Source organism: Neophocaena asiaeorientalis, unplaced genomic scaffold (assembly GCF_003031525.2).
Source record: "Neophocaena asiaeorientalis asiaeorientalis breed wild unplaced genomic scaffold, Neophocaena_asiaeorientalis_V1.1 scaffold363, whole genome shotgun sequence".
Lineage (NCBI taxonomy): Eukaryota > Metazoa > Chordata > Mammalia > Artiodactyla > Phocoenidae > Neophocaena > Neophocaena asiaeorientalis.
In genome coordinates, this window is record NW_020172006.1 from 849,738 (window position 1) to 866,378 (window position 16,641).

General features: G+C 41.1%; 1 protein-coding gene across 1 annotated transcript in view; it reads right to left on the minus strand.

Annotated features, from left to right (window-relative positions):
* Positions 1 to 16,641, minus strand: part of INTS4 (integrator complex subunit 4) — a 106,182-nt gene that overhangs the window by 1,489 nt on the left and 88,052 nt on the right. The window contains exons 18-22 of the mRNA XM_024749408.1: positions 16,079 to 16,209; positions 10,467 to 10,526; positions 8,539 to 8,698; positions 8,173 to 8,316; positions 3,553 to 3,673 (exon numbers count right to left, since the gene is read on the minus strand). Coding sequence (XP_024605176.1) covers positions 3,553 to 3,673; positions 8,173 to 8,316; positions 8,539 to 8,698; positions 10,467 to 10,526; positions 16,079 to 16,209 — 616 coding nt within the window. The remainder of the gene's footprint in view (positions 1 to 3,552; positions 3,674 to 8,172; positions 8,317 to 8,538; positions 8,699 to 10,466; positions 10,527 to 16,078; positions 16,210 to 16,641) is intronic.

Sequence of the window (16,641 nt, forward strand, 5' to 3'; positions counted from 1 at the left end):
TGTTGTGAGGCTGTTCCTAAGCCTGCAGATGTACTGCTGCTTCTCTGCCACGGCTACCTCCTCCTCCCGTCTCTTGGGCTCCCAGCAGCTCAGAGCCATGCTGCTGAGATGTTCGGAGAGCAAGCTAAAAAGGCCTCTTCCACAGAGGCCTTCCAGCCTCAAGACAGAGGGTCACAAAGTACATGCATGTGGCCAATTCTTGTACCCAGATAATCATGCCTTTCTGCACAGCTGATCTCAGGCCTGAGGGCTACATGCACAGTGGACTCTACTGCATTGGCGGAGAGGAAGCCTTCCATTAAGGAAATAGTTCGGACAGAAAACTCTCACTACTGAACAGGAATATATTTCAGGGACCTAAAATCACGTCACTGAACCTTCCGTTCTTCCACGACATGACATTACAATACTGATCTGGTGTCTTCATGTGGCAGGCCCCAGCAAAAATAAATAAGACCTCCCTCAAATTGCTGTTTGGCTGAGGAGGCAGAGACAGTCGCAATGGAGCACAGTGCACGCTCGAGTCCGTAAGAAGTACTGAGGAGGGAGCTCAGGAATGCTTTGGAATGGAACACCTGCTCTGTGCCAAGCACATAACTCCAAGAGTTCTTACCCTGCCACACCATGAAAGAAAAACTGTCACAATCCCAAAAAAGTCCCAAGACTCTGAGAGGTGCTAAGTGACTACCCAAATCCACACCAGTGACAGAATTTGAGCTTAGTTCATAAATTGAAGCAACTAATCATTCTATTCACCATGTGACTTCCATAAAGAAGGGGGAGAGGATTTCAGAAAAACCTAAGGGCAAGTGCAGAGGCCAAGAACACCGCTAGCTTGGGTGTCCTCCTTGATTTTGTGTGACCGGGTAATCTCGTGAAAGGTGTAAGTATTAAAGATGAGCCCAAGGCTAAGAGGTTTACAGGGCAGGAATGAGGGCTGGATGGATCTAAATGAACAAGGGCAGAGGTCCCAGGACTTCTCAATGCCTTCCCAGATGTGTTCCTGGTTACTTCCAGACTTCTCCCTAGGGATCAGAATACAGACTAGATTGCTGTCCTCCAGGAAGGGAAAGGCTGGCAGGCAACCAGAGCAACCTAGCCAACCCCAGAGAGCAACCAACCTCAGCATCACCTTTCCACATGCGGCCTTTTACCAGCCTGGAGTGTATCTGTAATGAAACTAGCACTGCTTTCTGGTACTAGGCTCCAGTATCAGCTCTCCCACTATGCTCTCCTTTCTTGTCCTAGATGGCTATTGCCAACCCCTAAACCACAATCTAGCCCTGGCTCTCATAGCACTTTCAGGAGCCAAATACTGGTAAGGTCAGAGGACTAAACCCAGGTCAGAGGACTAAACTCCATCTGGTCATTATGCCTTTTCTCACCAGCACGTGGGAAGAGTGGCAATTCAAGCCACTGCCAGCAGCGGAAGGGAGCAGGGAGAAGAAACAAGAGGGAAAAGACAGTGGGAAAAAGAGACAAAAGATCATCTGGGACAAATCATGCAACCTATTTATCATGCTTGGAAGAATATGTCTTTATGAGGTATATATTATTACTCCAATCTTAAAGGAAAATGAGATAGAGAGGTTAAATAACTTTCTCAGGATCACACAGCAAGTAAGGCAGAATTTGGAAACTCGTCTATGTGACTAAAACCTTGCGACCTGGCAGCATTCTGTCTCCCAGAGGAGAGGCCCTTGGTAGGGAGCTGAGGGACTAGATGGAGGACCCCTTACCAATACCAGGCACCATCTCCTGGATTAGGAGGAAGAGGTGCTGGCACCTTCAGAATGAGAACACATTTTCACTTTAGTGTCCCAGGTCAGATGGGAGGATGGTACAGTGAAAAAAACAAGGGATTTAGGAGTTAGGAAATCTGTGTGCCAGCCCCAGTGCCATTACTATTCAGTTACATGGGCCTTCACTTATGCATCTACAAAATTAAGAGCAGAATACTAATTCCCACCACAAAGTTGTCTAAGAATTAAATGAATTTTAATTGCAAATTTAAAATCCTATATTCAGTTTTCATTATTTGTTGAGCACCTACTCCATCTCAGGCACTAGGGACACAGAGGTTAAAGATGACGAGCAAGTTCCCTGTTCTCAAGGAGCCTACATTCTAATTGGAGAGAAAGTCAATAAACAAATGAGAAAACATCTGACACTAATAAGTGCTGAGCAGAGAATTAAAATAGATATTTGTAATTGTGACTAGGTAGCAACCTCTCAGAGGAGGTGATCCTGGATGAATTACAATTCTTCAGGTTCAGGACAGCCCGAATTGTAGGCCTGGTTCAGGCAATGACATGCTGTGTGACCAGGGGCAAGTCAATATGCCCCTCAAAACCTTTCAAGCTCTTCTGAGCTCTAACATGTTGTTTTGCTTCCCTCAGTCTTAACCCTGTAAAACAACCCCGTCCCACAGCATTTCCTTCCCTTCACCACAAGAGATTAAAATAAGGAACTCTACGTTTCTGTGGACTTGCACTGTGGCAAACAGTGCAGAACATTCCAGGCAGCAAGGATATGGATTGAGGGACACTCAGGGAGGCAGATTCTCTGTACAAGCATTGCTGGATCTGCTCCCTCAATTTTGCCAGGCCCGCTGGACCCCCGAAGGGGCTGCCCTGACACTCAACAGCACCACTTCCTCTTTGTGAAAACTTTATAAAGTCATCTATACCTGCCTAACACCCTTGACAGAGGAAAACCATTAATAATGGCAATAAACAGTTACTCATGTATTCAAAAATACAGTGAAATAAAATTCCAGAAGGCGTCCACCTATTTCTAAAATAAACCAGATTTGGTGGTATTGAACACCTTCTCCAGTAACAACCATGCTTCTGAATCACCTTCAATGACTTAGGCAACACCACCGAGGCCAATTCTCTCCCACATTTTAGGTTCTGCAGACTGAGTCTTTTTCAGTTTCCAAAGCAGCCTTACAGGCTTTGGAAGTGTAATGTCATTGCACTTGTATTCTCTCGTTTTATTCTTTACAAATGAAAGAAAAATACTTATGTAACCTCCATGTCTTTTCTCAAATTATCAAGGTTCTTCTCAGTTGCTGTATGGGAGGGTAAAATAGGAATAGATCACCTTACTTTGCATTATCGCACAAACCAGCCCATGTGGGAAGGGAAGGCAAGAACAGTTGTCATTTTACTTGTTCTGGGGGAATGAACTGTATTGTTCATATACAAAAAAGAGTGATTTTAAATTTCTGGTAAGAAATATAAAACTTTAATTTCCAGACAGAATAGTCCTCAGAATTAAGTAGTAAAGAATTGTTATCTTAATTTGAAAGGTGAGGAAACAGATTCAGAAGGGAGAGTAGCTTGTCCAAGTGTACACAGCAAGTCAGTGGCAGTGTTAGGATAAGAAAATAGTCTCCTGGTGTCCAGCCCACAGTTCTTTCAATGAGACTCCATTCTACTGCTTCCAGGCTCCTTAAGAATCAAGTTCAACCCTCAGCAGGCCTGGTTCAATCACGTATTTCTCAAACTACAAAAAAAAAAAAGCCTTGGCCCACTGACTCTTTACCTGTCCAGGCAGTGTGGGAGAGGTACACCTGAGTGATAAGCCGGTGCCGCCCTGGGCCGGGATTCCGAAAGTCTGCCGGCTTAGGGTGGATCATCTGAGCTTGGCCATCTGGATATGAGACCTAAGAGGTGACAGCAATGAGAAAAAGAGGCAGAAGAGCCATGAGCTTTTAACAGAATTGCTGGTGACATCTGCTGTGAACCCCAAAACAGGAGGAAAAGAAGACACTACCCTTCATACAAAACTGCTCCTGGAGGGGAGGACAACACTGTCGAAATCTCTCTACCCCCTCCCCAGTACAAAGCATGGTGAATGAGGGACAGGAATAAAGTGCCTCTATTAAGTACATGGATAGGTTAAAATATTAATCCTGATGTGAAAAGCCTTCTCAGACACCCCCATCAGGATGACTCTCCTTCCTCTGGCTCCAAATCATATCATGGCCCAGGATCCATCACCAACTACCAAGGATTAAGAATAATTCTGTAACTCTCCACTAGATCATAAGCAGCTAGGAAGCTGTTTATCTGTCTCTTTCTACAGAGACAGTGCTCAGTGCTCAAATCCCTGGCCAGTTCTTCAAATCTTACAAGCTGCCAAAGAGCTCTCCTCAACACCCAAGGGGACCTCACAGCTATCTGTGTAGAGGGCCTATTATTATATACTGCACAGTGTACAAATGAGCTAAATGAACAAATGAAGCATATCCTACAAACACATAGGTCCTGGGCTATGGGAATACACTGATAGGGGTAAAGTAGGGACCACACAGGTCTTTCAAGTTTGAAACTCTGGGGAGGCATGTCTCAGCCCACCTGCCCCATAATCTCATCTGTCCGGAAGTGTTGGGGCATGGTAGCTGAACTGGACAATGCTTTCCTACTGTCAGAGCTGTCCCATGACTAAGCAGCGAGTTCCCCATCTCCCAGCCTGCAGAGGTATCTAAACAGTCTGACCATGCATGTAGTAGAGCTACCCTGAAGGTAATCTTTCAGTAGAGTGTAGCAGGTGATCCTTAAATAATCTATACCTGCAATCTCATTTATGCTCAATTGGTCAGCGAACTTTTTCCAGGGACAATGTGAAACAGGGGTTCTCAACCCGGGCTGCACGTTAGAATCACCTATGAGCTCTTAAATAAAAAATACTGGTAGTCATGGGCCCTACTCTCAGGATTCTGATTTAACTGGTGTAGGCTGAGGCCCCGTGCATCAGTACTTTTTAACACTTTCTGTATAATTCTAAAGTGCAGCTAGGGTGGAGAACCACTAACTTTGGGGCTGAGTAATAAAACATTGCCCACCACATCAGTAAACAAAGGATTTTGGGCCATCAGCAACCGCAGCCGCCCTCCAGCAGTGAGCCCTGAGGGAACTGAGGAAGGAAACAAGGAATGACCGCAGTCATCAGACTGCAGCCACCCTGAATTGTGCAGCTTGAGGAAACTCGGAAAGAGGAAACACAGGATACTGGCCCCAGAGAGCTGAGGTGCATATCAAAGGAATGATTTCAATGAGTCCAGACTCTTGCATCTTCCCTTATGTAGAAAAGTGCCAAATTCCTTAACTTGAGATACCTAGTTTTCTTTTATTAACAGTAGTCTTTTGTTCCGGCTACCTGGTGGTGTTGCAAAAACTCCTATATATCCTGGTTTCCCCCTTCCTCTTTGGAACAGTTTTCTCAGCATTTATCTGAGATGCTGTCTCCCAGGCTTGCGACAATCTATACCTGCAATCTAAGAACGTCTGCCAAAAAAAACGTAACTCTCAAATTCTACGTTGTGCATTTTTTTTCGGTAGACAGGGGAAAACAAACCAACAAACAAAAAACTGCCGTCCAATAAAACTGCAGCTCAGAGTTAGTTCTCTGTAGGTCTCATGATTTCTAATAATTCCTGCTGGGAAGCCAGAAGATTTTTTTCCTCTACTGTCACCATAGGTAAATATTAACCGTCTTCAGGGCCTGATTCATCCTGACTCTCTTCCAGGAAGCCGACCCTGCCTGCCCCAGGCTATTTTTCTGTACTTACTGCAGGTGCTTGCATCCCTAACTTTTATTCATATTCCTTCTGCTTGGAATACCTCTATCCTTTGCTCTTAATCATCCTTTATCTCATCCATGTAACAGTATCTCCACAGTCTTTCTCTTCCTTAGTCACACTCTACAAATTAAGGGCTTCTCCATAGTATTCTTTATTTTATATATATATAACACACACACATATATGTATATATACACACATATGTATATGTGCGTGTGTGTGTGTATATATATATATATTTTTTTAAGTATATTGCAGAATGTTTTTATAGTAGCCAAAACTGGAAATAACCCTGTAGGGGAGAAAAATTAATTTCCCCTCTACCCTTCTTGGTTCTTGGCTGAGACCCTGCTATAATAAAAGGCAGATTAACAGGAGAAAAACAAATAGAAGTTAATAACAAATATGTCTCCTCTATATAAGGAAGAGACCTAGGAAAACTGAGTAACTCCCTGAAACTAACCAAGCCATCACCTTAAATACCATATTCAGCTAAAAACAAAAGAAAGATGTTGAAGAGGAAGGGAGCCTGTTATGGGAGGTTATCAGGTAAAACACAATAATCAAGGGTACGAGTGTTATGCAAATTTAAGTTGGCATAGTCTTCACTGATGAATTTCTAGAGATTTAGTCTTGCTTCCCTTTCTGGTACCGAGAGGAAGATACCTTACAAATGGAGATTTCCCTTATAAATGTAAATTTCCCTCACAAAAGGGCAATTCTACTCTGTTTCCAGTCTACAGCCTCTCAAAAATAATCATTCCAAAATAATCCTTAGGCCAAAAAGGCTTATTTTGGGGTGGTGTATTATGTTCCCCTTCATTCCTGCCTTTGAAACTTCTAAGAAGCTTCACAATCCAGAAGCTAAGTCGGTAGATCGGTCCATTATCTCACTGAACCAGTCTCTTAGTCTTTCTTTTTTTTTTTTTTTTAATCTTTATTTTCTTTATTTATTTCGTTGGTTGGTTGGTTGGTTGTGCTGGGTCTTAGTTGCAGCTCGCGGGCTCCTTAGTTGCCGTACGTGGGCTCCTTATGTAACAGAGAAGAGCCAAATCTGGCTACATGTTGGACCTGTTTCTTTTACTTTAACCTTTGCTTTCCTGCTGTTGTTCACTAAAAGGATACTGTCTATACATAACGCCCTGCCTCGGGGAACCCTGTCCCTCTGCCTGAATGTTAAACCAAAGTGCCTTTGTTGGGGGAAGCATCCTGACCCTGTCCACCTGTGGGTGGCTGCAAGAAAGAAGAAATTAACACATCCCCTCCCTGAGGCTAGCCATTCCAGGGGACATTTGCAAAACTTATGGCCTTTTTACTTTACTTCCTCACCTCCTCCCCCTCTCTGTTCTATAAAAGAAACTGGCATCCAAACCCAGGTAAGATGGTTTTTCAGAGACACTAGTGTGCCATATTCTTGGTCTGCCGGCTTTCCGAATAAAGTCGTATTCCTTGTCTCAACACCTCATCTCCCGATTCACTGGCCTGTAGTGCAGTGAGCAGAGCGAGCTTGAACTCAGTAACACTTAGTTGCGGCAGGCGGGCTCCTTGGTTGCGGCAAGCGGCTCCCTAGTTGAGGCACGTGAACTCTTAGTTGCGGCATGCATGTGGGATCTAGTTCCCTGACCAGGGATCAAACGCGGGCCCCCTGCATTGGGAGCGCGGAGTCTTATCCACTGCACCACCAGGGAAGTCCCAGTCTCTTAGTCTTGAGAATAGGTCAGGTTATTTAAAAAGTTAGGTCTCATTTCAGGAGGCAGTGTTGCAAGTGGCTCCCAAAGTTAGATCTATGTTGTGTGAGCAATCAGGATTTAATAAGAGGCCATAACATTCTTAATTCATCCTGTGCCTGTTGGAACTGATGACTGAACTTCTGTTTGACAACTGCCTGTCCATTTGTCTGTCTCTCACTGAAACTAAGCATCCTCAGGGCACGAATTCTGACATGCTTGCCTAGCACTTAGCATGTGCAATAGAGTAAGCATGGATGGATGGAAGGGAGGGAGGGAGGGAGGGAGGGAGGGAGGGGGTGTGAGTGGGTAGGACTCTTAGTGGGGCTTAACTACTGACTGTTAAATTGCTTTGTGTCTATACTGCATCTCTCCTGTCTCTCTAGTACATCTATCTAACTTGGAAAGAATACTCCCTAGTGACTACTTTTTCCCACCCATAAACTGTATTCACCAAGCTGACCCACCTACAACTGGAAAAGGACTTATTACAGTTTGCTTATAGCCCTGAAAAGACCAAGTCTTAACTTCACATTATAAGAATAGAAGCGGCCCTGTCATTTAGTGAACCCTTACTGAGGACCAGGAACTTTATACACATCACTTCATTTCAATGTCAACTATTCCTATTTGTCAGTTGCAGAATCTAAGGTTCAGAGTTTAAAGTTAACTTCCTCCAGACCATACTCAGCAGTAGAGCTGGGATTCACGCCCAGGCTCTTGTCCATAAAAACTTATCTCTTCTTTCTCCCCAGTTTCTGTCCCTCAGGTAGAGATTACAGGGGTGCTAAAGTTAAAAGTTCCAACATAAAGTCAGTTTAGAAGCTCCATGGGAACCAAAACCTGACAGACCTGGACCTTCACAGTGCTCTGAGGATCCTGAACATGTTCCAGGGTTGCATCGACATCCAGGGCCACCACCAACCCAGAGGTAAACCGCAAAGGGTTGTCTGATTCACCCGCTGGCTCAATAATGGTGGCTGAGGCTTTGTGGATCTGTAAGCAAGAAGAAAATACGATTCTAAAGCCAGGTCATCTCTGGGTAACAAAACATGATCCTTGCCTTTCTGTCTCCTTATCTAATGGGTGGACGCATGTTAGTCAATCAGAGGAAAGGCCCTAACCCAGCTCCTCCACTGGTCAAAGATCACCAAGATGAGCAGTTTTGGATGCTCTCTGGATGGATTTCACCTGAAGGGGTATGACACAGACACTGACCTGCTCTGGAAGGGGGAGGTGTAGGAAGGTACTCTGCCGCAGCATGGTATGTAGAATTTTGACCACTTCTGCAGGTTTGGATGTCATAAGTCGGGGCATGAGGTCAAGAAGTTTGTCCACAAAGCTGTCCTGCAGGTGGGGCAGATCAGCGATGAAACACCTGAAGGAACAAACAGAAGCAACTATGCATTCATTCACCACAGGCTGAGCCCCAAACTTCTGCCAAGCCCTGAGGTAGGAAAAGTGATGAACTGGAGGAGTTCATGGTTACCGAGGAAAGCCATGCACCTATGTAATTATGCTGTAGTGACATGACCATCATAATAGCCTTGCTTATTAAATATCTATATATGCCAGGCATCCTCTTAAGTGTTTTACACTATCTTATTTAATCCTCTCAGTAGTCCTGTGCATTGTTAGAATTATTATTGTCATATTACAGATTCATTAATTAATATAACAAATATGTCTTTAGGTCTTACCAAGTACTATTCTAGACACTGGGGATATTATACTGAGCAAAAGAGAAGAAAAAGCCTGTCTTAATGGAGCATCACTGATAGGAACATTGAGATTCAGAGAGGATAATGTTGTACTGAGGCTTAAAAAAAGTTAAGTAACTTACTCCCAGCTCTGAATGATTCCACAGAACTCTGCTTTGTAGAAGGAGATAGTCAAAAAATATTTCACTGAGGTGATATCAGTATAGGGACTCAGAGGCTGAATTAAGAAAGAATGTGCAGCCCTTAACAACAGATCCTCATCTGTGGCAAATCAGAGCTGTCATCTTTCCAAAAATCTCTCCAACCCAACTGTGCAAAAACAAGACTCTCCACCTTAAAGAATCTAAAACCATGTCTAACTAAATCAGTTTGCTGTATACCAGAAACATATACAACATTGTAAACCAACTATTCTTCAATTAAAAAAAAAAATCTAAAACCAAAAGTAAGGCATGGACTTCGTAGAGATTTGAAGTCAGGATCTAAAGAGTCAAGCTAGATTGTATCATTTACTAGAGAGCAGCTCCTATTGGTGAGGAGTAGTATTGCAACTCAGCCCTATAGGAAGCCATCATCACCCAAATGAAAAAAGCCTGAAAAGTGTAGAGTCATACAAACCTGTAGAGTCAGGTTTGGTAAAGTTCATGGGGGTAGAAGCAAGGATTGAAAAAATGAAATATTAGACTTAATAAATATTAGATTTTAAAATCCTATAAATGCCTTCTTCCCAGTATTATATCACCAGCATACCACAGGTCACAGTCAAGGTCATTACCTCGACCCCCACTGTTTCACCAACCCTTCCACTCATCGACTGCATATGTTTTAGCTGATTTACTTCATAATGAATCCTGAGAAAACATATCTATGCTACAAAATAAAAGCTACCTATAGAATGATGGAACAATTTTTGTAGATTAGACAGAAATATGCAAGTTTAAGATCAATGGTGAAGAAAAATAGACAAGTTGTGATTTTTCAACAAGAGTTTGAGTTTTCTCACATAATATTTGTCTTTTTCTGGCCCAGCTGAGTGCTGAATCAAAAAAATTCCTAACGTTTTTATTATTATGTTGTATGTTTAGCTAACCTAAGAAGTTTATATACCAGTAAAGAAAATACAGTTATCTCTCAGTATCTGTGGTGGATTGGTTCCAGGACCCCTTGCAAATACCAAAATCCACGGATGCTCAAGTCCTTTATATAAAATGGAATAATACAGTCGAACCCTCCGTATCCATGAATGCAGAACCCATGGATACTGAGAGCCACCTGTATACAAATTAGGGCACACTGCATGTATCATAACAGCTTGGCTACATGGGCTAAACCAAAGATTCTGGCTTGTGATTGCTCTTCTTTCCCTGTAAGTATGATCTTTACATAACCAAGATTTAATAAGCTAGAAGGTGATGAAATACTTACCTCTGAAAAAAGTCTACTTCCTGTAAAAATTTTTCACACATCCCAAATAAGGGGTCAACTCTGTAGAAAAGAAAAAACAACAAAACAAACAAAAACCCATGTAATTTGCTTGTGAAATCTGAGAACTGAGGAGTAAAGACCAAAGTTCCAGAAACCTGAGCCCACAAGAAAAGACGATGAGCATATTATACTATAAAAATTATCTGTAAGAGAAACAGAGGACTCCTAATGGACCTAGGGGGAAATATTTGCCAGCATCCCAAGACCTAATTAAAACACTGCAGTGCCCATTAGGCTCAATGTACATTCAAAATCAAAGACTATCACAGGCCACACTTGGCACCAGATTCAGTAAGGATATAGGACAGAAGCACAGCTTACAGGCAGTGCAATGTCATATCCTTGCAGCAGCCCATTCAACCATCTACATAGCTGTCTGGGAGCTCTGACCTTGCCACTGACAGTTCAGGTTCAAGGAGATGAGATCTACATCAGGTGAATGTGGAGACCATCTTCACTTAGAAGCCTCATGCTCCATAGGTGCTAATATCTCTTGAAGTAATCCAAAGGCATACCTTCCAGGGTCCCCACAGGGATATGCTCAGTTACAAGAATCACTGCATTCAATGAAGCCCAAAGCTATGGTGTCTGCATTAGGTAATTATAGTTCACTGATAGTTCCTTCTAGTGTACATGTAATTTTCTCAGAGATCATTTTTACCATAGCAGTGTCACCTAGTAATAGAGTTGATGCGATCAGCTTACCAGGGAATAGATCTGGAAACCAAAGGTCAAATTTTCATGCAGAAGGGGAAAAAGTTTTGTTACTACTTTGCACACAGACACAGACTATATGCTTTCTTCTCTATCTTGGCTTCTTTGGTCAAGTAGTACTTAGAGTATTTCATTTCTGTAAAAACTTAAATGTATACCTAGATAAGCCAGGCGACATGCCAGGCCAATATAACTTACTAATCACACAACAGATTTTTCCTTTGATCTCTGTGCATTTTATTTATTATAATTTCTGCAGGGAATGTTCCACTCATTTTCATTAACATATTATTAATTGAAGGAGTAAAGTTCCAGTGAAGAAAAAAAACAAATACTCTTTCCTTATATAAAAACATGTAAGAGAATGGTATCAAGGTTCTTAATAACCGAGTCAAGTTTTTCTACTAAACCGTAAGCTCCATGAGAGTAGGGACTTTGTACCATTCATCATGTATTTCCTGACACAAGCAGCTATGCAATAAATATTTGTTGAATGGATAAATGATAAACCGCAGATGGAAATGTACTGTACAACCAACATTAATTTGAATTATTTTCCTAAAAAGCAGGTAGCACTTGAAACTTTCTTAACTCTGACAAACTACTAGAAGTGGAACTGAAATTTGCTGCTGAGGTTAACCAACCAAAGATCACCTAGGATGAGAGGGCTGGAAGGGAGAACTCCAGCTAAGCAGAGACTGAAATGAAAGCAATTTGGCCAAGTAGCACCTTTTTTGGCTTGCTCACGTACAACCAACTTGGAGAATTTCCAAGCAGTAAAATACAAAAAGATCTGGGAACTCTTCCCCAACCCCCAAGCAGAGTAGGTAGCCTCACCTACATGGTACGTACACGAAGTAGGCCTCTAGCACTAAGAACCCCCACTTTCAATGTAAGAGTGAGGCCCACTAGGGGAAACCAAACATTGACCTATAACTGTTGGGGAAGCCTATACCAGTTACCAATTTAAACTAGTCTAAACTTTCACTTATAAGTATTCAAAGACAATGAAAAATTATTAGATGTTATAAGGATGATAAGGAGCTGTAAAGGAGACCAAGCAGACCTCAGTGAGGTAATGTCAAGGGAAGAAAGCACAGAAAGCTTTTTTTAAAATTCTAATAAACAACCTGATTAAGATTTAAGAGGAGATTTGAAAGGATATCGCATTGATAAAGTGAGAAAAACTGCTACAAAAAAGGTACACAGAAGAAAGCACACTTGGAAATAATAATAATGAAATCAACTCAACAATTGAAGAACACTAGGATGAAAAATGATGAAAACTGCAATGGTAAATTAAAAGAGTACGTTGAGGAATTTACTCAGAATATAAAGTAGAAAAAGAAACTGAAATTGTGAGAGAGAAGATAAGATATAGGGAAAATAGATCCAGAAGATACAATATCTAGTATGGCAGACTGGAGTGGATGGAAGAAGTAGTAATTAAAGAAATAATAGAGGGAAAAAATCCCTGAGATAAAACAGAGCTGAGACTTCGAAGTCCCATTAAAAGTCAGTAAGAATAATGAAAGGAAACACATAACTAGACATATCCTGATGAAATTTCTGAAGTCTAAAAAGAAAAAGAAAAGTTTACAGCTTTGAGCCATGAAAAATAAGCTAACTACAAAGGAAAGAGAACCAGACAGACATCCTAACTATAACATTAAATACTAAAAGGTAACATAGCAATATTAACAGAGTTCTGAAAGAATTCCAATTATGTATGAGAGCAAAAGAAAGGCAGTTTTAGCTATGCGAAGTCTCAATGAATATACTACTTATATACTTACTCTGAGAAACAATACTAGCGAATGTGTTCCAGTCAGATAAATGGTGAATTAGAACAAGGAATTTTAAAAGGCAATTGTGATACAAAAAGAACAGTGGTGGGTAAGCTGGAGCTAAATTATTTTGATAATGTACTTATAAAGACTAATGTTATTTTAAGAAAGAATTCTTAAAGTAAGAGATACGTTAAAAACCATAATCCAATATATTGTACAGCACAGGGAATTATAGCCATTATCTTATAATAACTTTTAATGGAGTATAATCTGTAAAAATACTGAATCACTATGCTGTACACCTGAAACTAATATTGTATACCAACTATACTTCAATTTAAAAAAAGAACAATCTGAGGGCTTCCCTGGTGGCGCAGTGGTTGAGAGTCCGCCTGCCGATGCAGGGGACACAGGTTCGCGCCCCAGTCCGGGAGGATCCCGCATGCCGTGGAGCGGCTGGGCCCATGAGCCATGGCCGCTGGGCCTGCGCGTCCAGGGCCTGTGCTCTGCAGCGGGAGGGGCCACAGCAGTGAGAGACCCGCGTACCACACACACAAAAAAAAGAACAGTCTGAAACTAAATTCTAAATTATTTAACAGCATGAAACAATCAAATAAAAATACACTAAAACTTTCATTTTGATTAGATATGGTCTTGATAGAGATGATCATAAATTCTATTTTTTAATGCTGAAAAATATAAGGTCAATCTGTTTATTAGAAATATAAGGGTAGGGATTCCCTGGTGGCGCAGTGGTTAAGAATCCGCCAGCCAGTGTAGGGGACACAGGTTCGAGCCCTGGTCCGGGAAGGTCCCACATGTCGTGGAGCAACTACACCCGTGCGCCACAACTACTGAGCCTGTGCTCTAGAGCCCGTGCTCTGCAACAAAGAGAAGCCACTGCAATGAGAAGCCCGTGCACCGCAACGAACAGTAGCCCCCGCTCGCTGCAAAAAGAAAGCCCGTGCACAGCAACAAGGACCCAACACAGCCAAAAATTAAAAAAAATTTATATATATATATGAGTAAAAATACTATTTATACAACTAAAATGAGCTAACATTTGTCAAGTGTTTACTCTTAATGTGTCAGGCAGTATTTTAAGGGCTTTACATATAATAATTCAATAAGCCTTACAATAACCCTATGACAGAGAGGCAAGTACTATTATTATCCCAGTTTAACTTATGGGAAATAAACTGAGACAGAAGTTCTTAAGTAACTTGTCCAAGGTCACTAAGTTTGCAAATGGTGGAGTCAAGATCTGAATCAAATCAATGAGGCACCCCAGCCCTCTTAATCATTATGTTCTACTGCCTCTCACTTGAATAGGTTAAAATTAGGGTACAGAACTTTCAAACCCCTGGAAGAAGAAAGAAACAAAACAATAAAAAATTTCCAGCAAAAATCAAGGAAAAAGAAAAAGAAGCAGGTATGCATACAAATGGAAAATATAAAATAATATAGCATGAGTAAACACCAAATATATTGGAATCTTTATACAATGACATGGAAATACGAAATATTATATTGTTGGATGAAATGAAAATATGGCAGAACAGCCAAGTATATTATGATTCGATTTACGCTAATACACGCATTTATAATCTACACTTTTAGTCATTTGTTTTACAAGGGGTAGATTACCAGAGAACAGAATGTTCACTTAATCTGCAATATTTAAAGTTTTACAGTAATCATACATAAACTGAAAAAGATATTTATTTTCTTTAAATAAAAATGCGTAGGGCTTCCCTGGTGGCACAGTGGTTGAGAGTCCGCCTGCCAACGCAGGGGACACGGGTTCATGCCCCGGTCCGGGAAGATCCCACATGCCGCGGAGCGGCTGGGCCCGTGAGCCATGGCCGCTGAGCCTGTGAGTCTGGAGCCTGTGCTCCGCAACGGGAGAGGCCCCAACAGTGAGAGGCCCACGTACCGCAAAAAAAAAAAAAAAAAAAAAAAAAAAAAAAAAAAAAAAAAAAAAAATGTAGATGCCAGCACAAGCACCTATCTTTTCTCAGCTGTGACTGGCACATAGCAAGAATTAAACATTTTTTAAATGAATGTATGGCTATCTCTAAGATTAAATCACTACCTGAGTTTATCAGGTCACTATCAAGATAAGCAAAGAAATAAAATAATACAATGTTCCTTTTAATGTATTTTTCAGTGCTTACTTAAACACTCATATTTATTTCTCTACACTATTTTTAGGCTGACACAACTGGTGGACTGAGCATCAAATGTGTCTCCTGTCTGATAACGAGTTTCCTAAGTGCTATATTACATTAAATCCGTGGTGCCATTATTCTTAAGATGCACCTTTATTTTATGAAACACCAAGAAACAAAAACACTTTCAAACTACGGCACACCATCAAAATATCTGATTTCAGAGAAGTAAAATTTCTAAATGTGCATTTTAGAATCAATGAAATATAGCAATTCTCATTATCGGAAAGTCTAACAGCTACAATTATAATGAGCTCTTACTATGTACTAAGTACCACGCTAAGTGCTTTTACATGTATTATCCCATTCATTTTTCATAGAAACCCCATGAGATAGATGCTGTCATGGTTCTCATTTTACAAACAGGAAAACAAGGCACAGAGAGGCTAAAAAAACCTGTCTGTAATCAAACAACAAGTAGAGAGTCAGGATTTGAACAAAGTAGTCTCACAGCACCATACATTCTCATAATTTGTCTTTACTGCCTAAGGTAGAGCACTAGTCCCGTCAGAAGAGAAAAAAAGTGGTTCTGGCACTATATTCTTAAAGAAATCTATCAAGGACTATACAGAATGCCTTGTTGCCAGATGAAGCCCTATGTTGTGTTGTAGGCAATGGAGAGCCACCATAGGGTTTTTCCAGGGATCTAATCTGATCCAAGAATGTAACTTGGAATAGCTGAAAAAATGAAGAGCTTGTAGGTAGTCTTTCCTAAATATTATTTCACGCATCATTAACCTTGGTGAGATCTCTGAATGCAGCTGTAAGTGTCTTTAAAAGGACTCAGCCACCCTTTTTCACCAACCACACATCTTACCCTCGAGCAGTCCGTGCTGTTACTATAAGTTGCAAGGCTTTGGCCTGCAGCCTCATGTGATGGATAATCACCACCTGCTTGTTCTCCACGCCACTATACATGAACTCCATTTTGTAGGTTTCTTCCATGATCTATAAGGAAAAGGTAAGTAATAAGCAGATTATAGTCTTACTTAAGAGCAAAGAGCAGCACAGGATTCTAAGTGAAACCAGATCTGCACAGAGTGCTTTTTTTAATGCCTATGTTTTAATTCTGAACTGAGATTTTTAAGTGCCTATGTTGAGAGAAACTAGTGTAATTTGAGAGAAATTAATATACATGTTGAGAGAATAAATTATTTTGTCAATTAAAAAAACAAACTTCCATCTGGTAATATCATCTTAGTTGATGATATAAAGATATGAAAGTTTAAACACTGATAAAACTGTAAGGCACTGCTTGTAACTAAAGCAAATTCACTGTGATGTGGTGGCAAATGAATACGTATGGAAACGTAATCCTCAGGAAAAGTCCTCAAGAATTTAGTATTAGGAACCACTGACCACCTGTTAGCCATCCAGACT